We start from the raw sequence: 25,948 nt of genomic DNA, 5'->3' as shown, positions 1-25,948 counted from the left end.
TTCTGCATGTCATACAGTTTTGGTCACATAATTCCCATTTGAATTGTCTTTCTTCAGGAAAGGTTTAGGCAGGAAAATTGTTCTCTGTTAAGGGGTAAAAGCAGTGAGCAAAATATAGCCTATTGATATGCTGCCTCTGGTAGGAGTAACACTGGGCTGTTTTGGCTAAAAGATGCTCACATCTTATTGGTGCTTTGTACTGTCAAGTAATTTTAGATTTGTCATTAAATGCTTGCAGTTATCTCATATTATTGTGAGACCAAGTTCAGCACACAAAATGGTCCCTCACTCTTTTGGAATTTCAAATTATTCATATTGAATGTTGTTAGAATCCCAAAGTTGAATGCAAGCGGATGAGGTGGGGCTGGGAGTACATCATAGTCTCTGTTATTAAGGTTAAAAAGTTACATACAAGACGTAGAAATGGGCACAAGTTTTGTATTTTGGTTTTGTCAGTGAGATATTCTAGTTAGCTTGCAAAAATAACACTGACATCTTTGTGAACTGGAGTAATGTGAAAAAAAAAACAAGTAAACAAAAAATTACACCAATTTTAAGACTGTAGGTTGTGAAAATGCCAACATAAGCACAGACAAAAAGCAAAGACAGCACCAGCTGTAATTCCTACCATCATTTTAGAGAGCTGGATGAGTCTCCCCAAGGGTCAGAAGACTATTTTGAGTCTGTGAAAGTACTTATTTTTTCCATTTCAGTCTCATGCAATGTTAGCAGTAACAATACAACATTTCATCGGTCAGTCATCTGCCAGGATGTACAGATACACTAGAACCTCCCAAACCATTATTGATTTAATAGAAAACATGTTTGATTATTAGACTGATGTGCCACAAAAATACTATACGAGGCTCCATTAAGAAAAAATGGCCTTTCCTTGCCTTTGCTTTTCCGATAGAAATGCAGGTATTGTTGTTTGGCAACTAGATTTTAATTAGCAGGTTGAGTCTACTCTTCAATGTCATTGCAGAGAATGCTAATATTTTGTTATGCCTTTGTAAAAAGAGTGTGTGCTGCTGTGGTTTGTGCCTGCCTTCATAAGTATAATAAAAAGCCGCAGAGGTGCCAGATTTTGCAAGGTGCTTAAACATAATATTTCCCCCAGCAATGATTTAAACTTTGCGCACATGTACTAAGAAATGGATTATTGCATATTTGGACATTAAGTGATGTGACCTGGAAATTAATTCAATTGTGCTTACACTGATAGAGATTGCCCGCTGTCATGTGAACTCCCTGCTAGGTAATAAAAGGCAGAGAAATGCTATGACAGCAACAAACATTTCTCATGTGCTGAATGGTAAAACTATTCATACCATGGGGAGAAGGGAGTAGCGGATGCAGAATCCAGGTTCCGAAGGGAAATACTCATCAGAAACAAAACGAACAATGATCTGGCTTCCTTTAGATGTGTGATATCCAGGTGTTGATTGTGATCCACACCAGCGACCCAGGAGTGTCTTTTCACTTGGGTCCTCTATTTCCACAAAGTCATACCTGGTTGAATGAAACAGAAACATAGCAGCAAAGATTATTTCAGTATCTCAAACATATTTTAATATTGAGGCTGTTGCTTAAACAACCCTTTTGCCCACACACAAGAATACACACCTATGTACCCCACCCCTTTCCCCCACCCAAAAAAAAAAAAAAAAAAAAAAAAACCTAGCACCAACTAAAATGAGTTCTGATATTTTATTTTACTCTTATAGATATGCCATTTAATGTGACTGGCTAGGCAGTCCGTGCCCTTTATGATAGCAATATTTGTAAATTCAATTAAGCTTTCCAGGGCAATAAGGCTTCATTCTGGCCATAGCTCTAATAAGTAAAGTAATTAAACAAAAACGAACTGGAGAATGCCAGTATACTGAGGAAAAGTCTCAGGTGAACAGTGAAGCATTATGAGTTGTTCTGATAATCAGTCTATGGCCACTGATGACTTTTCCAAGGCCCAATACACTGATGCCGCTTGTTGTCTTTAAAATATAGTTTTTAATCAAATCCTGAGACCATGATACTATATGCAGATTGACAGACACAGCTCTTTTTTTTTTATAACATTTTTTTCTGTGGATTGATGTTTTCTTCCATTTTAGACCTACTAAAACCTTATTACATAATTTGATGTGCTGAAATCACAAGAGCAGAAAATAAGATTAGATTTCTGATAGCAGTTTCAAAAAAGAATTGCACAATTATGTAACTTGATTTTTGTCATTTGTTATAATGATTTGTAAAAAGTGCATTTTCGCTTTCACGGGCTGCCAATTCTCTTCAATGAGCTCAAAGATTGATTGAGCTTCATTGAGTTTAAATGATGGTGATGTTTCTGGTGGTAAAAATAGCAGCCATTAACTGCTGCTGGGGTGTGTTTATGAAAATGATGTGCCTTTATTACATAACTTACATTGACAGGAGTTTAACTTGAGTCATGTGATACAAAAATAACACAAATAGTCATGATTTTGCTCAGTTTCAGAGAAATATATAACTAAATGCTTTAGTTTGTACGGAAGCGTAGAGCTGTCATCCTCATAAAAAAAAAGTTTGGGCCTTATTACGTTACGTTTTAATCCCAGTACGTATTATAACGTGATAGTTTTATTGTAAAAACGTGAAACGTATCACGTTAAAACGTGATATGTTTTATTGTAAAAACGTATAACCACTTGAACGCTGGAGGGATTACATCTCTCAGCTGGCCCGGGAGCGCCTTGAGACCCCCCGCAGAGTTGACGAATGTGGCTGGGGAGGGGGGCTTCCCTGGTTACTGCTGCGATCAGAACCCCGATAAGCGGTAGAGGAGGGATGGATAGATGGCACTTGAATGCACCTAAGATGATGTTTGAATTCATAGCGATTCTCGTGCTGCTCAAGTTTCAATTAGAAATGATACCATGTCATGGGGATTGGACTCATTTTTCCTTCTGTACAGACCCATGCCTTTTAAAACTGTCTTTAAACTACGCATATTTATTACAATGGATCGAAAGTGTTCCAAAGCACCATAATTTCACAATGTCTCAACCCAAGTATGAAGAAAAACTCTATCAAGTCCTGTAAATGAGCCATTTGTGATCTCCTACCCACCCCGCACACAATTTCCTCATCTAAAGTCGAAAATGACCAAGTTCACGTTTTCAGATACATGGTATGTTTCACGTTTTTACAATAAACTTATCACGTTATAACGTGATACGTTTCACGTTTTTACAATAAGACTATCGCGTTATAAGATAATAAGGCCCAAACTTTTTTGTATGAGGATGACAGCTCTACGCTTCCGTAAGTTTGTGTGCTGCTATACGAGTCAAATTTTTGTGACCCTGTCATTACAAAATTGTCTCTCTACATTGACCAACCTGCCAATCCCATAAACATTACGGAGTGCTGAAGCAAACAGCCATGATCCAGACTCCTTTAGTGCGCCAACTGACCAGCATCGGCACTTAAAACAGGCACTTCCGAAGTTCAGTCTATTAATTATACATATATACAGACTTCATTGCATTTAGTTGCAGCCCTGTCTCACACTCTTCAAAGTCTGGGATTAATCACTTTGCCATTTGCGTCAACAGGCACGCTAACCTCTCATTTACTGCGGCCAATTTGAATATTTGGATTTCATGGACACTGTTTACATTGTGCTCAGGCTTGACAGATTCAGTTCAAGCTGATTCCTATTAAACAACATGGAGGGACACGAGCAAAGCTAAATGTGGAGTTTCTGTGATGTTGAACAAACTGAAGAGGTGTGTGTGAGGTGTCAATAGATGCACTGACTTTTGTGCCTTTGATTTGTAAATTTATACAGGGAGTTTGTTATCCACACAAACAAGGAAGCTTACAGTGCAAATGTACTTTTGCAAAAAGAAAAGAAAAAAAACATATTGACAGTCAAACAATGCAGCCAACAACATGAGCTTGCATTCATTTATTTAAACTGAGACCAAAGTGGCATAAACTGTGTGAAAGGACGACATAGTTAAGATTTTCTTCAAACAAATCAGTGAGAATGGGAAGTTTTGTTTTGTTTTTTTCCCCTCAAAATCTTGTCACACAGAAAATGCCAGAGCTTTGACAGATGGCTCATCAATAATGCAAGATGCCCTGATCATTACACATCACCATGTGTTCACAATTATTATGCTGAACAGTGGTTTCTCAGTTTTACAAATGCCCTGACATACATACCAAGCTGTACCATGAGATACAACGAGGAACACTCTTATATGCTACAATACTACCAGGAAAAGGAATATCTTTAAGCAAACTGCATGGAAACCTGTGTTTGATATTCACAAAGCTTCCTCCCACATAGTTTTCTCCTTATACATTATTGATAGATACAGTATCTGCCACGTAGATGATGCAGATTAACAGCACAAACAGCTTTCTAGTCCTCCATTTTTAGACTTGAGACAGAGAGCTTAAATGCCTTTCTGAAAAAGGCTAAAAAGTCTTTTTTGGGAACTGCCAAGCACGACTCTGCTGCCATGCCAACCAGCAGCAAGACCAATCCCTCTCCAATACTGCTCTACTCCAGTGGATTTGGTAAGAATGCTTTTCATGGCGCCTCAGACAAACAGAATAGCAGATGAGCATCTCAAGTACATAGCCTTCCTCTTATCGTTGCAAAGATTTCTTGCTCCAGGCTTGCAACCAGTGCTGAGCACATCTCCCAGTATTTGCTTTATCCCCTGCCCTTGCTGTGAATAAGACACTGAAGTCTTGTTTCTATACATCACATTGTACAGTGACACAGAAGCATGGTATCAATGATATTATATTAGATTTTTTTTTTTTTAAATATTATTTTGCAATACCAGTGAAATAGATGTCTGAGGGGAAATATTATACTTAAATATGTATAAAGGCAAAACAGCAGACTAGGCCAGGGGCTTATATGTATCAGTGTGTATATGTGATGCAGAAACAGAGTATTTAAAAGACACTTAGATAGGCTTGTGAATGTATATCTGTGCTTGAATCCTGAAATGTTTTTGGCCTGTCAACCCTGCTGAGTGTGTGTATCTTGGGATCTGACCAAAACCTGCTTTAGGTGGGAGCTGAGGAGGGTTCGGGAAAGGAAAAATTCTATAACTGGAGCAGGGATGTCGTGCTGACTTGCCTGACCCTGTAAAAGGATGTTGTTATTGTCTATAACGCCTTTCATTTATGTCTCCGACTAGCACGGTCTTGTAAAGACAGGACAGCTCAAAAGTTGTCAGTCTGCACTGTGGCCTATGTTGCAACTTTTTCCTCACAGGGTTTTGACAGCAACTCTAACCTCATTTGTCAACAGGCACCCGGTGCTCAGTCGGTGAACTGGGAGGGCTCATATTACTTAAACTCTTTTTTTCTTTCTTTCTTTTCATTTCTTCTCTTTATCTCCCAGCTTACAACTAATATAGACAGGACACACAAGGAATAATGGAAAGCAGAAGCATGAATCCAGGATGGCAACACATTAAAGCAGTTTGGAGAACTGAATTAGCTGCCGGCCATATTGATCAAGACTTTGGACCAAGACCAGAGTCAGATTTACATACACCTCATTGATCAGTGACGATGAGTTCCCACTGAGTGTCTGAGGCATACTATTCACATGCACTTATGCTTTTGCCCTGCTAATATGTTCAGTCAGCAGATAAATGGGAATCCAGTGCTGCCATTTCAAACATAATTTGTATTCTCTAATGGTGGTGCAATTCAATTTATCATCCATTAGGGGGCTCTCAAGGAATAACTACATCTCCTCTGATCTCTTCACCTTCCCTTCATTGAACTCCCATATACCAACCAGTCAGTGGTGATATATTAACAACAAAATACTGAACCTATTGCACAGAGGGTAAATTGATTTTTTGGACCTGGGATCCCCATTTAAAATGAGTGACAGCCATGGTAAACCCCAGCGGTAATTGAAAATGGGTCTTCTCAGTAAAGGAGAAGATGGACTATAATTATATGTGTCTATTTGTTTTTATGTATTTCTGTTCAGGGGGTGTAAAGCAAGTCATTTAAACTGCTCCATAAGCAGCTGAAAATATTGGCTTCCTCCTGTAAAATATGGTAGTCTGAACAACGTCATCACAGTGTCTTGGATATAACAAATCACTATACTGCTAGGTTTTTAATATTCATGAGCTGCCATGGCAGACTGAAGCAATTTCACAAATGGCCACACTCTGGCTCTAAATCTTTAAAGATGGACTACAATCCAAGCAGGATGTTTTTTTTTTTTCCTCTTTAATTCTTTCAACCTCAGACCCACATATATCTGGAAGGCAATGGGGAAAGCCCTCAACAGATGAGGGCTTACCAGCCAGGTGGAGCAAAGGTTTATAAAAAAAAAACATGTGCATGCTGTTAGGCCTTACAGTGGTACTAGCTGATCCTACATTCCTTTTATCAATTTTTGATTGTTTTTACATAACCTAATCAAGAACTTGAGATAAAAAACAAACAAAAAAACAAACCAAAAAAAAACAACAACAAAGGACACTTCATGCAGTTACTCATTTTCAAACTATAAATATAAAAGAACACTTTAGAAAAATGGTCTTACTTGCATATCCCATCTTCCTGGTCCTCCAGACCAAATCTCTCATCAAATGTGAGCTGGATCCTCATATTGCTGGTCGCCACTAGCCTCCAGACTAACACAATATTCCTGGGATAGGTGTGTGGAAAGTCTGGGCTATGGACCATTCCTTCTCCAGAAACTGTTATGACTTTTTCATGCAGGGAATCTTGCACTCCTAAAACAGAAAGCAGAAGGTTTGGTATCTTGTACGCTGTACAAATTGTACAAATATTTGATTGATAGATGATGGATAGGCATGGCCCTTGTACACCCAGGTGTATCACTTGAGTGACAAGGGTGTGGCTCAGAGAAGATGTTGGGGTTATTATTTGAGGAGTAAAAATGTCAAACGCTATGGCATTATGTAGAATGAAATACTGTCCAGATGTCCAATAGAAAAGAAGGAATTCCGCGCTCACTGGTTTAATCCATCCATTATTCATTCGACAGTTCCATTTGAAAAACATTAGGTATATCTGGTGCAGGCTCAAACATGTTATCAGTGTACTTTTCAGACTACACTCAATCTTGACACACTGAACTCGACTGAATATATAAATTACATATATAATACAGCGTACTTAAATAATCTGGTATCATACCATTGCATTTCTTGCGAACAATTTCTTTGTTGTATATAATCTCTATAAATAACTATATATATATATATCTACATCTACATTGGTACTATGCAGATTAAACACCAAAAGAAATAAGAGCAAGAAATGCAATTTTATAATGCCAGATTATTTATATGGATGTGATTTTGTCCATTATTGCCAAGTTGAAAACATTAGCAAAATGCAGGGCACATTAACGCTACTATGGTCTGTTGTGGAGATACCGTGCAGCCCTCATAAAACCTGGGACTAGTGGCTGTGAGGTTTTAATCCCAGTAAGAAGATTGTCACTCAGTCCCCTGGGGCTCCATGAATCCTTGTCACCTTCAGATAAAGAATTGCCAGGATACATCCACCTGAGCCTCACATTCGTTGCAGTGACAACACCCTGTAGCCATGCTAACTGCAAGGAAACCCTTCAGTCGTGTGGTTAACTGATACGGTTTTCCTGTTTTAAGGCATACAGTCATACTGTTCTACTTTGCTGATACAACGTCTATAAAGCAGTTTGTACATTCTCTTAGCGCTCTGGTTGTTGCTTTGAGTTGAAATTGTCTTGTATTGTGGTTCAGGGTCTCCTTCTTAACCGATTGTTGCTGGACTTTAAATGACTGATGAAGCCATCTGCTGTTGGACAAGCATCTAGTGCAAAAAGGGGCCTTAAAATGCAATATTGTCAATGTTCAATCCATTTCAATTCAACAGAATTTTATTTGTAGAGCACTACTTCACAACAATACCATCTTAGGGTCTTTTTACAGACACCTCAATTTTAGCCAATTAATAATAGATAGCCAAGGCAAGGATAACCAGCAGATTGCATCGAATCTTGACTTTGATCCAATCTCCAATCCTCGATTTTTTTTTAAATTTTTTTTTTTTACTATCCCCCATCTTGAGCATCAGTCCGGCTCCCATCGTATTCTTAGAGACCCTGGGAACCACACGTAGACCTGCGGTCTGAAGGCGAAGTGCTCTGTTTGGAATATATGAAACTATAGTTCACTATAGGCAATAAAATATATTTAGTTTATATAGTTTATATTTTGCTGGTACATATTGCAGTAGCCCACAAAACAATGATCACACTGCACTTTTAAATGAAAGAAAGAAACTTCAATGTCACTCCATTTAAATAAACCAATGCAGTCCAGTTCACTTACAAACTTGTTTAGTCCTATCTAATTATAATCAATCAATAAATAAAATCAGCTAACAGATCACACAAATTTTAATCCAGTCTCTTGTCCCGAGCATGAAGGAATCAGTCACAGTGGAGAGGAGAGTTCCCTATCAATGGAAAAAGAGGTCAGATAGTCAGAATTTTTGTTCCCACAAATCACTGAATGTCCTTGTTAGCTATATTCATCCTTTTTGTCAGCACAGTGGTGGTCCTTCTAAAAATAAGATCAATATCTGACAGATATAAGTCCTCAAAGAAATGCATATTTTTCTAATCAAGAATATCCAGCTCTGCAACTCCACATTATTGCCCAAATATGGTCACATGAGGTTCCAGAAGGCTCAGCAGCTGAAAACCACAGTTGTAACTTGCAGTTCACAACCTAAGTGATATCCCTAATGGTTTCTATTGCTTTACAAGTCCTACATGTAGAACAAAAGCATCTTTTCGATAAACAAAACAAATACAAATCTATTTAGATCTTGTGCTTCTTGGGATTCTAGATTTATGGATTTCAGCAAAAATAACTTCTTGATCAGTAACTTCTATTTTTGAGGAAACTAATTCAACTTTTGTATTAAGCATACTGAGTGTTTAATGCAGTTTTTGAGAGTGTGTGGAATGAACTTAAGGTGAAGCTACATTAGTTCATTCATAAAACACAAACTGTCAGCAGAGCACTTTTCTTCAATAAGCTGCAGCTAAAATATTTTTACCAAAAAAAAAAAGGTGATATATTTTTGAATGATTTTACTATGGGAGTTTATTATAATAAATTCCAGCCAGCCATCGGTTTTTATAGCAGTGTTTATTTCATACCTCTAATAGACAGTCTGTATTCATGACCCAGTCCATTACATCTAACCAGCAGAGGTTTAATGTGTGACTAGTGTGCTGCTGGAAGTTTGTTCACATACTAGTAGGTGAGTAAACTCTCCCCCAGTTCAATATAGAAAAATTTATATCTGGAACATGAATTGACCCATTACTACTTATTTTTCCAAAAATTTGACTCTAGGCTGTGACTCATGACTCACGGCCTGATTCATTGTGCTTGCAACAGAAAGAAAGAAACATATGCACAGTAATTTTGTGCCATGTGTTCACCCCGTGTAATCTCATATAACAGTAATATGAGCAGGTCTCTTAGGATGGTTCTGCAAGCCACACATCTGTGAAAAGGAAATAAGTTAATAAAAACAACTTCCACCAGATCTACATTTTACATTCATAAATTTCAAAGCATTCACTGGACACTGACACACCATGCCGTGACTAGTCTTATCAAGCTATTCAATGTCCACCAATATCATTTTTGTAGTTAGTCCAACCAACTATAGCTTAGCTTGCTAATACAATGGCTTTGAAAGACAGCTTTACTAAATAAGTTAGACTTTTTAATAAACTTCTAAACATTATGGTTCTTTTATTAACAACATTTCAAGTCCTCTTTGAACAGAACTTTTTTGCCAGTTTAAAATTTGTATGTTTAAATTTTGCAAACATTTTTGGATAAACACATATTTAATGGGTTGTGGATTCTGTGTTAAGCCTTAAAGGCCCATCCATGAAAAATGCTTAGAAAAGTCCAACTGTTTTAACCCTTTAATGCATTGTTTCCACTACAGCGGATGCCTATTTAAAGCCTGTTTTCTAGTATATTCACGAGTGAGAATGGTATACTTGTAATTTTGCCCCTTCAGTGGCCACTTATATGCCACTCACTGAAGAAAGAGAAAATATAGTCTAAAATGTCATATATATATATATATATATATATATATATATATATATATATATATATATATATATATATATATATGCTACACATACATGTAATTACCAACTTTAAGACACAGCAACGAAATAATACTCTATAAATGTTCTATTTATAAATGTGACATTATATAATTCTAGCATTTCTATAGAATAGGTAAATAAAGTCTAATAATAATGAATAATAGAAAAGAAACTTGTAGAAACCTTTTTTTTTATGTATTTAATGCATCAGAGGGTTAAAATGAAGTATTTCTTTGACCCTTTGATAAAATGTAAAAAGAAAAAACTAAAGGACTAACAATCTTTTTTGTGAAATTTACTGTTTATAACTAGATACTTTAAATCCTCATAGTGCAATCTTCTGCTTTCTGGTGTACATTATTCTGGCAGATTAAAAGAATCAGATGGTGTTCCACTAGATTGTGAGCATTTTTCTTTTCACTACGAAATGATGTCAAATGTCTCAGAAACAGTATATATCATCATTATGGGTTAATTCTAATAAATCTCTGATAAGTACCCAGTTTTATCATTTGTAAATGGTATTTGACTTACTGAGTAAATAAATCAATTAGAGATATAGCTTTTCAAAGTCCATATACTCTGGATAGACTTCAGGAAATTGAAATGTAAGCTTACATCTGTCAGAGGGGGGAGGAATACTGAATGTTTATAAAAATGCTGTTTAAAGGTGAACAGCTCCCAGTATCAGTGCCTTTTCCTGGCTTTGAGCTGAATTATTTGAATTGGGTCATTCTTGATGATTTACCAACCACCAAAGTATAATAATGACTTTATCCATGAATTTTCAGATTTCTTGGCAGATCTCATGCGCAAATATGAGTTCTATTTGTCTGGGATGTTAATATTCATGTATATTGTCACTCTGCTGGCGAAAGAATTTCTTGATCTTGTGGACAATCTGTGAGTGGTCTCACTGAGGAACAGGGTCACACACTGGATCATGTCTTATGGCTTAACAGTTTTAAACTTAGAAATTGGGGAAATTGTGCCCTCTGACCTGCTTATTCTTTTTAACATTGCTCTAGCCTGTAATACCTTGTGTTCTTGCACAGTGCTGTCACAATTTTAACCATTCTACTGCTGTATGCTTTTCAGCTGTGTAGGATGAGAGTTATGTCTTTCCTTAGTCTAAAAACACGGAAGAGCCCAGCTCTTGGTTTCACAACACCTAACCCTAACCCTAACCTGGCAAGCTGTTTTAGGCTCTGTGGCACCATTTAAAACTAGGCTGATTTCAACTAAATATAAGCCCTGGCTGAATGACAACACTTGAACTATCAGATGTGAGAGCAGAAGGGCAGAATGCAAGCGGAAAAAAAGATAAACTCCAGGTATCACTTCAAATGATAAGGGACGGCTGGCATTGTTATCAAATAAATGCAGGATGCAAAGAGAAAATACCTGTCCCGTTGTATTACATTAAACTGCCATAAGCAATAATTAATTAATATTAATAATATAATTCATATTAATTTTGTTCTTAACGCCCCACTCTTTGGCCTCCCTTGCTTTATGTGAAAACATGTCTTTTCATTTTTTAGTGACAAAGTCCCTCTAACCAGACCTTGTCTGGTTATGATGCTCCAGTCGCCATCTCCTTCTCTGCCATTTTTGATCAGTGTGAGCTCATGACCGCATTTTAAAACTAGTGCAGTATCAGCTTCTCTGCTCATTTTTAATGCCCCTTTCTTAGATGGGGTTCCATAATGTTCAACCCATTCTCTGACAGATCACTGTTTCACTGTCTCCATAACATAAAGGCACAGATGGCCTGCAAGTTGTTTTCATTTTAATCAGTATTGAGGTTATGGTTTCTGGGTCCTCCTTAGCTGGATTGCATAGCTCATCTTCATAAGGCACAAAATACTGCCACGTGTCTTAACTGGGACATGTAAACATGAACACATTCCTCCAGTTTTAGTGCCACTAAATTGCGTGGCTGCATGTTCATTTAAAAATCCAGTTTAAATTATTTACTTTATTTATTGTTTTTAAATTCCTCCGTGGTGTTGTACCACCCTACTTCGCCCCTTCACCCTACACACTCTTTAATATCAGCTGATCAGATGCTTCTGATGGTGCCAAGGACAAAACAAAAGCTTGGAGGAGGCCAGGCCTTTGCTGGTCCAAGATTTTAGAATGACTTGTCTCTACATGTCAGACAGACCTGCTTCTTGTCTGTTTTTAAACCACTTGTGTTCTTTGACTTTTAAAACTGTTGAGATGTTGACTTTTTTCATCTTGTTATATTGTAACTTGTTTTGTTAATCTGGTTTTATTGTTTCTTAATGCTTTTATTAATGTTATTAGCCATGCATTTATTCTTGTGCACAGCACTTTGGTCCACTGTGGTCATTTTAAAGTCCTTCATAAATAACATTGGAGTTGGACTGATTGTTGAATGATCCTTACAGGTTTTCTCAGTTGGTTTGAGCTTTGCTTACTTGACAATGTTAGCAGGTGATATTGTTGGCTTTATGAACTCAGTCGGTTAGAATTACTTTACTGCTTGCCATAAATCCTGTTACTAAAAAAAACTGTTTAAGAGCAGACATAAGTAACAGCTAGCATACTGTGTGGCAGTTGGAATGATGTTTGTATGGACCACACTAATTGGCTTGTATAATTGTAATTTTCATACAAGCAGAGAAATGATGAGATCTTTGACATAAAATGCTTTAACATTTGTAATTACAGAACTGCAATATAATAAATGCCACTGTGCCTGATATACATATAACTAAGTGGGAATATATCTATTGAAAGAAAAACTATAACGCAATTTTAAACATCCTGTAAATCATCACAAGAGAATTTTTCTCACTTCTCTCCTTGTGCATTGACTTTTTTTTCTTTGATTTCTAAGTAAATTTTTTTTATGATTTGACATTACCATATACTAGAAGTAAAGTTAATCCGACTTTAATTATAACATACATTTGATTTAATTGTATTATGATTACAATGAATTGCATTGGGTTGAATTGCATTGCATTTATATGCACGATGGAACTTTAGCAAATTTTTCCAGTGATACACCTTGTTCCATTGGCCAATTCAGCATCCTCTCTCAAGCCAGTATCTTGACACTTGTCTTATCGCTTGTTCTGTCTCTTTCTCTCTTTTTATGAGCATGCAATGAATTTGGCCTCAAACAGAGGCAGTTTTACCAAATACAGGACACTGTGCAGAATCCTACATGCACTCCTTCAGGGTTGGAAAACATTTTATTATTCTTATTTATTTATTTTACTAATTACTGAATTTAAAAAAAATAAATGAAAAAGTTTGTGTTCTCACATTTAAGTAAGAGACATTTAAAAGGGTTAACAAAAGCATGATGCTGTACAGCTAATCTAATTGTTTATTTTTTTCCTGTTCTTCAGTAAATGTCTTTGATCTAGTCACTGATGCTACTGAGCAATGTCTTTTTCTCTGTTTCCATGCCTGAAGTGGTTCCAACATACTCGGGTTGATTGACTGTTTTTATATCCATTTGCTGGCTCAGGAGGAAACAAGCCGATAGCTTTCATGCTATTAAAGCTTGGCCCTCCATCACAATGACATGTTTTTAATTACATCCCCATTACTGCTGGCTCTAACATATAAAGTCATAAAACACACCATGAATAATGTGGAAAAAGTATATATGATTTTTTAATGCATGACTCCAGATGCATGTGCCATATTAGGTGAACACATGGCATTAATAGAAAGAGCAGGAAAAATAATTGTATCATTACAAAACCATATGCATATTATTCCTTATTTGGTAACAGGGAAAGAAAATCTATACATTTTAAATGTCTCTCTATTAAACTTTCAAATTATGGGAAAGGTGAAAGGAAAATCTGGGCATGCTCAAAAAACAGTTTGTGATAAAAAAAGGTATTCCGATATTCAACCTGGATAAAACCATACTTAGTCCGAAGCTCTGCTAAGATGAAGTATAACCCTTGCACATTCATCATAGGCAATTTCAGTGGACAATGTGTTTAAATTTCTCTTTGTTTCAGTGTTTTTGTGCATGAAGTTAATTCAATCATTCATTCATTTTCTATACCACTTAGTCCAATTCAGGGTCGCAAGGAGGATGGAGACTCCCCAGCAATTAGCAGGCGAGGGGCAGGGCACAAGTCGCTGGACCATCGCAGTGCATGAAGCTCATGAATGAAATATCTATGTGAATACTTCACTGTGGATCCTTTGTTCAGTTGCATCAAAGCAGAAACTCCTAAGGAGTGACGTCTTGCAAGGTAAAGTTGCTGAAAACCAAAACAGATTTACTAAATGCATAATTTTAAACAATAATTTTTTTTATTTTGTTTTATGAAAGCAACATGATACTATCACAGTTCTTTTCTACAACTTTCTATGCCTTCAAGAGCCCCCCTCCCCCCCTTAAATTTATCCTTGATGCACTGTAAAATGCTCAGCAGTCAGGCTGGATTCAGGGCGTAACACTGACTGGAATATGACCTCACCTCTTAGGGTTAACCAGTGTCATCTAATGATCAGAGACACAGTCCCCCCTCGAGTGAATTACCTCAAACATGACTTTTCCTTGACCTACTTTTTTCCTCTGCAAGGAAAGTAGAGCCGACTATTAAGGGAGGAAGTGACTCTGAATAAATAGGAGCCTATACAGTGCAGCCATTGTGCTTTGTTCACACGTTAGAGGCTGAACTAACCACGCTGTTAAACATTAACCTTTACCCTGCCAAAACAAAACTGGAAAGCACATCTAGACAACTGTGGATAAGTGCACATGATCGCATTAGTGCACACTAAACCTGTGGCAATACTAAACATGTTAACAGCCCAACAAGCACTTATAGTTGCACACGTACAGTTGCCTGGAAACATACACTTTATTTGTAAATGCTACACAGTTTTCAGCAAAGATTGGCTAATGATATTACTGGTCATACACTTGCAGATTAAGGAAAAAAAAAAAGATCAATCCGATCTAGTGTGAATTCACACCAGTTAGCTAATCACTTCATATTGATACAGAGGGTTATATTTGCAAAAAGTTGACAAAATGATGATTTTTGTCCATTATGAACTGGCGATTGGTCTACAGTGTGTCCCCCAAACAGCTACATGCATTAAAGATAACCGTTCAGGACAGCCATTTCCTGTTCAGTAATTGACAGCCCAGTCAGCGTGACACTAAACCCAAATTGTTCTTAATTTTAGTCGTGTTACCACTGATCAAAATGAATGAGCAATCCCAGAGCTGAAGCAGCTTTGGTCAGGGGATGAAACTGTACCTCAAAGGTTTTCCATCTTTTAGAATCTGTGTTAGCTTCAATGCAATTACTTCAGCATCTGCAGCTTATTATAGCCATGCAGCGGTTACTACAGGTGCAGTAAATTCCCAACCATGCTTTGGATATTTATTGCCTTTGGGTTTTACAGTGGGTCAGGCCAAAAGGGAGCTGACACATACCATGGGAACCTCTTATACTATTAAAAATTAATTTGGCTATATGGGACCCTTCTGTAGCTATTTGATCTGCCAGACGCATGTTTCTGCACATTCAACTGAAGACGGATTGTACCATGTTTGACTCTCACAACACCTACTGTTGCTGCAAAATGCATAAAGGGAATCACAGCATGTTAGGTTTGTTTAGAGGTCTTTTCTTTGTGTAGTCCAGTGAATAAGTTACTGCCTTTGATGATCATATAGCGTATTACTAAGTTAAGCTAACATTAAAAAAATCCATTATGCTGATAGACAGCATTGATGACGTTACCCAATATCCAAGTCAGTGTACTAATGGTTGGTACACAAAAGTAGCAAGTTACTTTATGTATATATGCATTTCATTTCAGTAATACTTTCCTCACTTTTCTTTCGTTTGTTTTGCAAATGACATTTTTTGTGTTTAATACTACGCCAGATGCCACACAATCAATGTCAGATGTGTCATGCTGTGGTTGTACAGTGGTATAGCTACTCAGTTATCAGAATGAAATTGGGCCCCCAAATTTTTAAGGACACACCAATACAAACACTCTGACATGCAATGAAAACCACAACGGCTCCACAACACAAAACAAAGCCATAGCAAAGATTCCATAGACTATAAGCATTTCTTTACCACAAACATGCTTTTTCCTTCTCTGTTGTAATATCACATTGAAGACGATGTACAAGTAAAAGTTCACTAGTCCAAAAAAATAGGAAAAAAAACTTGTCCTGGTAAAGAGAATGATTTATGTCTTTTACAAGGACATCACTAAGACTATTACAGAAAGATTTTCAGAACATCACACCATAGTTTTGCTTAACTGAGACAAACTTCCTCTCATATGACTGACTTTTCATGCATCCATTTTCTTTACCGCCTTAATCAAACTGAGGCAAGTTATGGAGAGTGCTGGAACCTTTCCCATCTTCCAGTGGATGAGTGGACAGATTGCCAGTCCATTAGAGACAAATGAGACTCCATAAACACTTTTACCGGTGTTTCTTAATTCCGGTCCTCTTCCGACCCCTTGCCCTGCCTGTTTTAGACATGATCCTCCTCCAAAGCACCTGAGCCAGATTATTGAACTTCCTTATCAAGTTCTTTGCAGCCTGTTAATGAGCCCTTTATTTCATTCAGTTGTGTTAAAGAAGGGTTACCTATATAACATGCAGGGGAGGGGGGCCTGAGGATCAGAATTAAGAAACACTGACATAACTCTTATGTCAATTAAGAATCAACTAAAATAACCTGTCATGCACGTTTTGAATAGTGGGAAGAAGCCAGAGTACCCAAAAAGAAGGGAATATTCATATTGGTTGGGGAGGGGCAAAAAAAAAAAAAAATTAGCATCTTGCTTTGGCTTGGTTTGCTTTTACACTCTATATTACTCAAATGGCCCAAACTGCATTGACATTATCACAATTATAACTGCTAACTAAGTGATATTTTCCCCCAAACAAATACTTCCTAAATTGTCCCGAGGAAATTTATTCATAGGTTAGTTCCAGAAATGGACAACCTTCCCATTCAGCTAGTTCATTCACTGAAAGTAAGCAATGGAGAGACACCAAATCTGAGCAGACTTTGTTGTTACTTTAGTATAAAAATAATACACAGTTTTCACAAGAAGCCATACTGTATCTACTATATGTCCATATGAGAAGAGGCAGTGAGCTTTAGCGTATCCAGCTAAAAGAAAGCAGCATCACTTCATGTCTTTGGTTTACCGGATAGTCTGTTTGCATGCTGCAAGTGAAACACACCAGGATTCACCTGTAAGCAAACCGAAACCTCTGATTTTCAGGTAGTCTAGAGTTCACTTTTATTAGTCTGTGCCAAAGTGCGAATGAGATTTCACACTGCTCTAACAAATTGTGGAAAAGAACCAGTATGCATTTAAAGATTATCAAACTGTACTAGTGTGAATGAAGAGGGCACAATTTCTACACACATATACACACACACACCCACAAAAAAACTCAGATCAGACTTGAACCAGAAAAAGTGCAGCAGAAGTGCCAACCACCACTCCATCTGTCATCACAAAATGAGGCATGAGTTTCTAAATGCCCCATTTAAAATCATACTTAGTTACTTTCTGACCTAAAACATTGCAGTCCAGAGTCATTTGATGGCACAGTGACATTTATTACATTTCTGGAGCCTTTGTTGCCCAGTAGCATCCTGAGGCTGAAAAAACTCACTTGAAAACGTTTGGTTCTGGGACACTACATCACCAGACATTGCAGCTGAGTTTCACTTTTAGCCTCAAGTCACATACTAGCAAGTGTGTGTAATCATCAACACACCAGCCATTTTGATTGCACACAGTTGCTGGTTTAGCAAAGAAATGCAAGAGAACATTGTTGGAGGAAGATAAAAATAAGAGCGAGAGAGAGAAGGTAAGAGTAGGCAAAGAACTGACTTTCACTGTTTGGAGAGATCTCTTGATACAGGAAACTGATGTGAAATGGATGATGAAATTAGCCTTCGTTTTAGTTACCTTAACAAAATAATGAAATCCATTTGTGATCCCATGCAATGCATCGCTCCATTTTCATTATCTAATTCTGTGTGAGGCCTCAGCAAAGGCGATGAGAGAGTCAGAGTTGGGTTTGGTGACCTGCTCAGTAACAGTTTCAGCGAGCCAGCTAATTTCCAGAAGGACTCTGCAGAAAGGGTCATCTAAGTCAACAGTGGTCTCTGCCCCCCCTCGCCTAGACCACGCAGAGAAGCGGGACATCTGTTGACACCTGCTGCAGAGGCACAACATCACATCTGCAGATCGTATCACGTATCCCAACCTGATACCTCTGTATGAGTGAGTGTGAAACGCCATCCACAGTTTTTGAAGATTCAGCTGTTTAGATTAACATTTCCTTCACTGCTGTTCATGGGACAATGTGAGCATCAAATATATTATAAAAGCCTAAACAGACAGAATGCACTTGTTGAGAGCTACAAAAAATATATATATATATATATATATATATATATATATATATATATATATATATATATATATATATACTTGTATCACTTCAATTAAATTACATCCTGATGTTAATCACTTGGAGGGGTGGACTGGATTTGGCCCAGGTCAGCACAAATCTGTGATCCCTTTAATGTGCAACTTCCCAAAACCACTAAATGCAGTGAGTTTACAAGAATAATTGAGAGTAGACATGTTAAATACTTCCTAAAATGTCCTACCTTTAAATAAGATAAACATCTTTAGTCCAGCACAATCATGAATATAAACGCAACATTCGTAAATAATAAGCAAAAGACAAGAAACCCTTTGGCCAGTGAGACATTGAAGTCCCATACCAGCTATGAACCATGTTCTTGAGGCAACGTACAAAAGCTATCTAAGAAATGATAACAAATTATGATAAGATTTTTCAAAGCCGCAGCTGCAGGCTGTTAAAGATAGCAAATGCACAGTAGTGTTCAAGCACAAGTGTGTAAGGGAGACACACCAAAGCTAAACTGAAGTCTTCCTGCCCCCTCAGGCGCTGGGTTCATCAAGGAGAATGACTGAAACTCGTCACCACACGGCGGTCTCTACTCATATTACAATGGTTCCCCACCCCTCAATGATTTTTCTTAGCCTCTAATTAGTGCCCACAGTTGTGTTTGGCATCCAGAAAATGTCAGATTGAGTGTCACACTTTTCACTACAGCCATCTATTTGTGTTGACCCTCTGGAACTTTTAACATGTGCCCGTAAGCCTGGATTTAGACATGAGATCTGCTCCAAAATCTGTAAAGTACATAGGGATTTTCAAATTATCTTTTAAAAAAAGTAGCATATTTAATTATTTTGTGAAGCACAATGTGGTAACTGAACAATAGCAACCCCAAGGTTAAAAGAACAATGACGACCACAGAGAGAGATTAAAAACAGGCAAACATTTTCTAAAGTTTTCAGCAACTAAATAATGTTCAAGCACATTTGTATAATTTCACTGTATATGTAGACAACACGGTAAAGCTGTAAAACCAATGAAACCATCAGTATAAACCTGAATTTCTATGTCAGATGTAAGCGTGAAAATAAAAATCAATTAAATCCACAATCAACGGGAAGTCCTTCATCACTTTGGCTCTGCTTGGAAGTGGAAAAGGAACATGTAGATGTGGTCAGGATAGAACTGGTCTATAACATGTTCAGTGTGGTGCAGCAGGGTGCTTTATGTAAAGACCAGTGGATACTATGCTTGATGGCAGCCACTGCTAAACACCACATCTTTTGAGAAAGTCATGGATAACTTTTAATCCAACATGCCTTTCTTTTGAGAAAGTCATGGATAACTTTTAATCCAACATGCCTTTACAATGTTCTGACAGTTTTTAAGGCCGAAATCTGTAAAAGTTCATTAAATGCAAGGCAAAAAGAGGGCAACAATGGCACCAAAAGGACACCGTTTCAAAATTTAGCCTATTGGTCAAAAAGACTTTTTTTGTTGCTACTGGCCTGCTCTAACTAATGTTATTTATCAGTTGAAGGTTTTTAGGGGACAATATAAAGGCATGTTATAATTTATCCAACATATTTTCATGTGACTGAGAAAAAAAAAAAGAGAATAAGAATAACAAGAAAAGCTTGCATTTTGATAGGTTTTGCGTTGCTTTAGGTGTTTGGGCCTGATTATTGGTAACTGGATGGAAAGCAACATCAAGAATGGTAAAAAAAAAAAAAAAAAAGCCTGTGATGCTTCACACAAACTGGTATATGAGCCTCACTTCCACTTCTGGCTGAAATACCAGGCACTGACAGATGAATCATGTCATTTTTAAACATTTCCCTACAGCTGTGGATCGCTGCTCCAGGCTGCTTTGTAGTCACATCTGTGAGCTGGACAGCTGAATATTCTGAGAAAATTACAGTTTGATCTGGGCCAAACCAGACTGGAGCACAGTCAAATCTAAACACTGCAATTAAACCGATCAAAGATCTAAACTTCTACAGAGTACATAGCTAAAACAATTTGTAACTGATCACGTTACACTTTGTAGCTCCCCAACTCTGCTGAAACTGTCAAATTTGCAAAGGTTATCAGATGACATCAAGAACGATTTCTAAAATGATTCTCGATCACACCTGTCTACTATGTGATGTCAGATAGTCTTACACTGCAACTAAACCAACTCAGAGCAAGTCTGGCACAACACATCTTGCTCTTTTTTTGTCCAATTACTCTAATCTTATCTTGATTTATGAATATTTAGGTTCTTATTGGCTCCTAAAAGCTTAAAAAAAAATTGCTGACACTATTGTGCTGTGTTGTAATAGCCATAAAATACAATCACTGTTTTGAATTACCCTCAACATAACTGTATAATTTACAAATAAAACATAACCTCCTGACTTCCCTTTTATAAATGTGGAAGCAATGAGAGTAAATCTGAATCAAGTGATTCAAAGTACCCAACAACGAGACAAACAGGAAAACAGTCAGTTGAAAAGTGAAACTCCATTTTTTGGCCCTGCCTCCAGATACAGATCAGTTTCTTTCAGCAGGTTGGCCCTGGATCTCTAATTACTGCCGCTCGACTGAGCCTTCTTAACCTTTTGGTCCAGCTGTCTAGAGCAGACGGGCAGCATTTCTGGTTGCAGGCTAATGAAAGTATATTTCCCTCAGCTTGTATTTGCCAAGGGAGGATTTAGTGAGCACAGCAGCTCTTTTCTTGTAACATTTTGCTTTAGCTCCTGCAAATACAAGTCTGCTGTGACCAGCTGCACTCGGAGTTGTTAAAAAGAGGAGAGAGGCATGTTGCTTAGAAATTCACACAGAAAACAGACTGATTACCCCTCTGGTCAGTTTGCTAACAGTTCAGAAGTAAGTCTAGAGTTTTCCATCAAACAATAACAAACTGTATGCCCCCACTACGGAAATATCAATCAGCATTACATCCTCAGCAACTTGCCAGGGGAAGTGTTATGTTAAACCAAGCAATTATGTACGTGGATCTTCAGAGTTGACATGAGTAGCAATTTGAGGATTAAAAAAAAAAGGGAAAATTCATGTTTTTGACAGGAAATGTTTACAGGCAAGGGCAGTGGCTTAAAGTTGACAGGTCAATTCCCACACTCAGAGAAAAGTTCACCAAGGACCCATTAATTCAAGGGTTTGTAGTAAAATCAATTTGGCAATATGGTTTAAAGAATTACGCTTAAGTACGATGTATACAGTTTGCCTTTCTTTGCTACTTTTCCTTTACATCTTTGGAAATGTGTTCGCTATGAGGACATTTGAACATTTGTTTCATATTTTCACTTTGACCCTTTTTACAGTATATGGTTTGCATGTTGACATGATCTACAGATATAAGGAATAACAACCACTTCCTCAGGCTGTACCTATAATGTGTTTAATGTTCAAATGAGATATTTGCCTATGTCACAACTAAACACGATAGTAGCATTTCTTTGAAAGTAAACCAGCCTTTTCCAGAATGGTTTAGCTGCTAAAAGGTTTTCTTTGTCTTTTTATGGAATACTTTTAAGCCAGGATTCTATCCAGTTTAATATTTTGCTCGCAAAAGCAAAAGCATAAAAACACATTTGTTAGTAAACAGACTCCAAGTTCAAGTTGGATTAAGAAAGAAAACATCAAATTATATGTGTGAGATAGGACTGCAACTAATGATTATTTTAATAGTCGACTAATCTGTAAATAATTTTTTCGATTTGTCACAATTATTTCTGTCACGCCCACTATCTTTGCTTCCAGTTGACAGAGCTCTTTTTACAGGCTCCAGTATGTTTTACCCCACTCACTTCATTTGCATCATATGAATGTCACCCTGATTCCCAGTCAGTCACAACATAATGTCTTTTTCTATGTTAAAATAATGACTCTTGAACCAGTTGAATATTAAATTTTAAGCTTAACAGTTTACTACTAATTTATTTTCAAACATTCAAACATAGCTATAGTGTCATATCCAAGCTATACAGAATTTGCGTCAAAAGGAAAACAAAATAAATGAAATAATTTAACATCTTAATTTTCATAGAATTGCATTAAAATGATTATTTGCATTTTAAAAAACCTGTTTTGTAAGGTAAACAACCTTGTAAGGTAAAAAAATTCCTGAATCCAAACGGTGATCCGGATCACCACCAAAATTTAAATCACTTCTTCCTTTTCACATTTCCAACAACTCCTGAAAATTTAATGAAAATCTATCCATAACACTGAGTTATCTTGAACAAAAACGCTGGTAAAATCATAACCCCTTTGGCATAGGTAACAACAGCACATCACTACTCATTAATTCTGACTTTGTCATCCGGAAACCATGACTCCGGGGTGCTTTAGTTTCAGATGCTCATGCATGACTGCTGTGCTGCTGTGGTACACCAACTCTGCGTGGCAGACCACACATTTCACCTGTTTGATACTTTGTTAGGCGTGAAATATCCCCAAACTTTGGAAATAAGTTGCGCGGCTATCAGTTTGTTCTTTGTTGTTTAAACAAAGACGCACAAAATGAGAATACTGCCCCCAGCACTTCCTGTGCTGCTCTGCGTCATTTGCTTGGTGTTTAGAGTTCTGATACAGTCTGAAAAGCCATGGTTAGTAATGGCGTGAAGTTGCCTGGCGCAGCGTTTTATTAGCAAAGCCGTTATGGGCATTTATAACGCGACGACAATGGAATTTCGCGTTGATGAATTTTCATTGTCGACTTTGTCAAAAAATTGTTGCAGCCTTAGTGTGACAATATTGCAGCTGTACAAGTTATTTCAATGCCAACACAAACATTTTCTTTTATATTGAAGTCAGAAACATCAGTTGACTGCTTGTTGCAATCCTACTGCAAGTGTGAGAATATGAGAAAAGTACAGGATCATGAAGTTACGCCATCATTTGCTCACTGAATGAAACAGATGAGTAGATGGATAAAGTACCTTTCATACTTCTCCTTCCTCAGATTATCTTTGCTGTCAGAGGAATAATCTTCAAATAAAAATCTTTACACTAGCTTTGATATGTGATTACAATATGTGCTTTTTTAAATTAAAAATGAAATCTTAAATGAGTTTCACACACATTTGGTTAAATGTATTTCTCTCTGCATACTGTAACATATCAAACATTTAAATCTTTATTTAAGAATAGACTTTAGTATGTCTCCTTTATCTTAGAACTGCATGAAATGCTTGTTACCCTTCAGATACCCTTGCATCCTGTTACACACATATTTCACAATGATGACCATCTGTTGAAGACTGCTGTTTAATCACCCTACACAGTGGGTCTCATACTTATGTGCTTATTTGGGAATTTCTTTTTAAAAAAAGACAAATAAATACAAACTCTGAGCAACGGCCAATTTGCCTGTTTATTGTCTACACAGGTCATTGAGCCTCTCACTGTGCACCGTTTGATAAAAGGCCTCCCAGCACTTCTCTCTGACTCACTTTGACTGCTCATAAAAATGCCCCTCGATTACCATGTCCATTTGTCTCCAAACATAACCTCTCTGTTTGATGTAGTTCTTGTCCCAGAAACATAAGAGCTGGAACCATGCGGTTAAAATCCTCATTTAAACTGGCACAATGGCTTAACAAATGTTTTCACCGTTTAAAAGGACATGAAAAAAAAATCTCTTTCCCTAACAGGGAAAGGGAATATCTACATGTAGAACATTTGAAACTGTTTACATCCATAAAAAGATACATATTGGTTTGGCGCTAGGAAAGGGTTGGACGATGACATTGGTCTGCAGATAATGTGACAGATTGGTGAGTCAGCTTCTATTATGCAGAGTTGCAATGTCATTGCTTTTGTTGTAAGCATGAAGCCTATGATTAATCACTTTTTTGATCACCTTTTTTTTTCAGAATCTTTAAGGTCTAGAGTTTGAATATGGATAGAAGTTAGATGCTGAGCATACATAGGTGAAGTGTAAATAACTTTTTATAGCTCAGGTGTATAACAATCAAAGCTTTTGTTGCTATTTTTATATAGAATAATTTGGAGTGTCTGTTTCAACTATGCTGTCATACTCAGACACTTCCTTTATATTATGTGTTTGTTAGGCAATACATCCACTAGAGGGCACTGTAGAGTTCAAAGTTTACCTGAGTTTCAAAAATTGTTTCAGTAAACATTGTGACGGTGAAGGAGATCATGACTAAATATTTTGAGAAAGAAACAAGAAGCAGTGCATGTCCATGGTCGGTGTGCTTTAGGTTGGTCATGGGGCAGGTATCCTACATGGCACCACCCCACAGTTACATGTGGTTTTCCTCCATTTGGTACGGGCTGCGCATCCACAAGCACCCACAAAATGGACCACATAACACACAGAAATGTCACAGAAGACAGACTAAAGACTCCATAACCATCTTTAGCATTGAGTATAAATGAGCCTTCATAGATTACAGCTCATAACAAGGGATGACAGATACAAAAATGTCCTTGTTGATATACCATGAATACATAGTACTTATTCTTCCATACCAACAATGATACTTTTTGCCATTTAAAGGAAAACGATAATTGCACAATGTGCATTAATTGCTTCAATTGAGCCAGCATTGTCAAAATGGATATAAACAAATCTCTAAAACATCAATACTTGAGTAAATTAAACAGTAACATACAAAAAAGCTTTTTCAAAATGATGGAATAGTTAAACTACAGACTGATATAGGATCATTCACATTTATTAAATAGCAAATAAAACTTGTAAAAGTTATAATATAAAATACAAAACAAAAAAAAAGTTCAATAATCTGGATTAAACTGGTAAAATATCAAAACAAAACCTCATCATCACTAACATTAGCAGCATCACCAGAACATCTCATAGGCTGCTACCGTAATCATGTGACACAGAAGGAATGAAAGTGAAAATGGATGCCATATTTTTTTTATTAACAGAGTGCCATCCCAATATTTGCAAAAGCATCAAATCTGATATTTTGACTTGCAGATATCAAAGTAACCACTCCAGACTATCAATACACCCAGCCCTACTCATAACAGTCTGCTAGTGCACTGCCACACCACAATTCTCTTCTTTTTGTCTGTGGTTCTGTTAAATTTGAGTGATCTTATTGCAAAGCAATTACATCCAGTGGCTTTGATAGAAAGTTGAAATGCAAATCTTAAAAAAATGTGGCCACATCTATAATAAATCAAAGAGAAAAGGAACCACACAATCTGATTTTTGAGAGAAGCTTTCCAAAACTTATACCGATGGGACCAAACTTATGCAGGACACAGTCATT

General features: G+C 37.1%; 1 protein-coding gene across 1 annotated transcript in view; it reads right to left on the bottom strand.

The window, feature by feature from the left end:
* Positions 1-25,948, bottom strand: part of pdgfc (platelet derived growth factor c) — a 56,514-nt gene that overhangs the window by 10,760 nt on the left and 19,806 nt on the right. Inside the window, exons 2-3 of the mRNA XM_079249533.1 lie at positions 6,590-6,782; positions 1,332-1,512 (exon numbers count right to left, since the gene is read on the bottom strand). Of these exons, the coding sequence (XP_079105659.1) occupies positions 1,332-1,512; positions 6,590-6,782 (374 nt within the window). The remainder of the gene's footprint in view (positions 1-1,331; positions 1,513-6,589; positions 6,783-25,948) is intronic.

Source organism: Telmatherina bonti (genome assembly GCF_933228915.1).
Source record: "Telmatherina bonti genome assembly, chromosome: 12".
Taxonomy (NCBI): Eukaryota; Metazoa; Chordata; class Actinopteri; order Atheriniformes; family Telmatherinidae; genus Telmatherina; species Telmatherina bonti.
The sequence above is the reverse complement of the archived record's forward strand: the minus strand, read 5'-3'. Positions and strand labels throughout refer to the sequence as shown.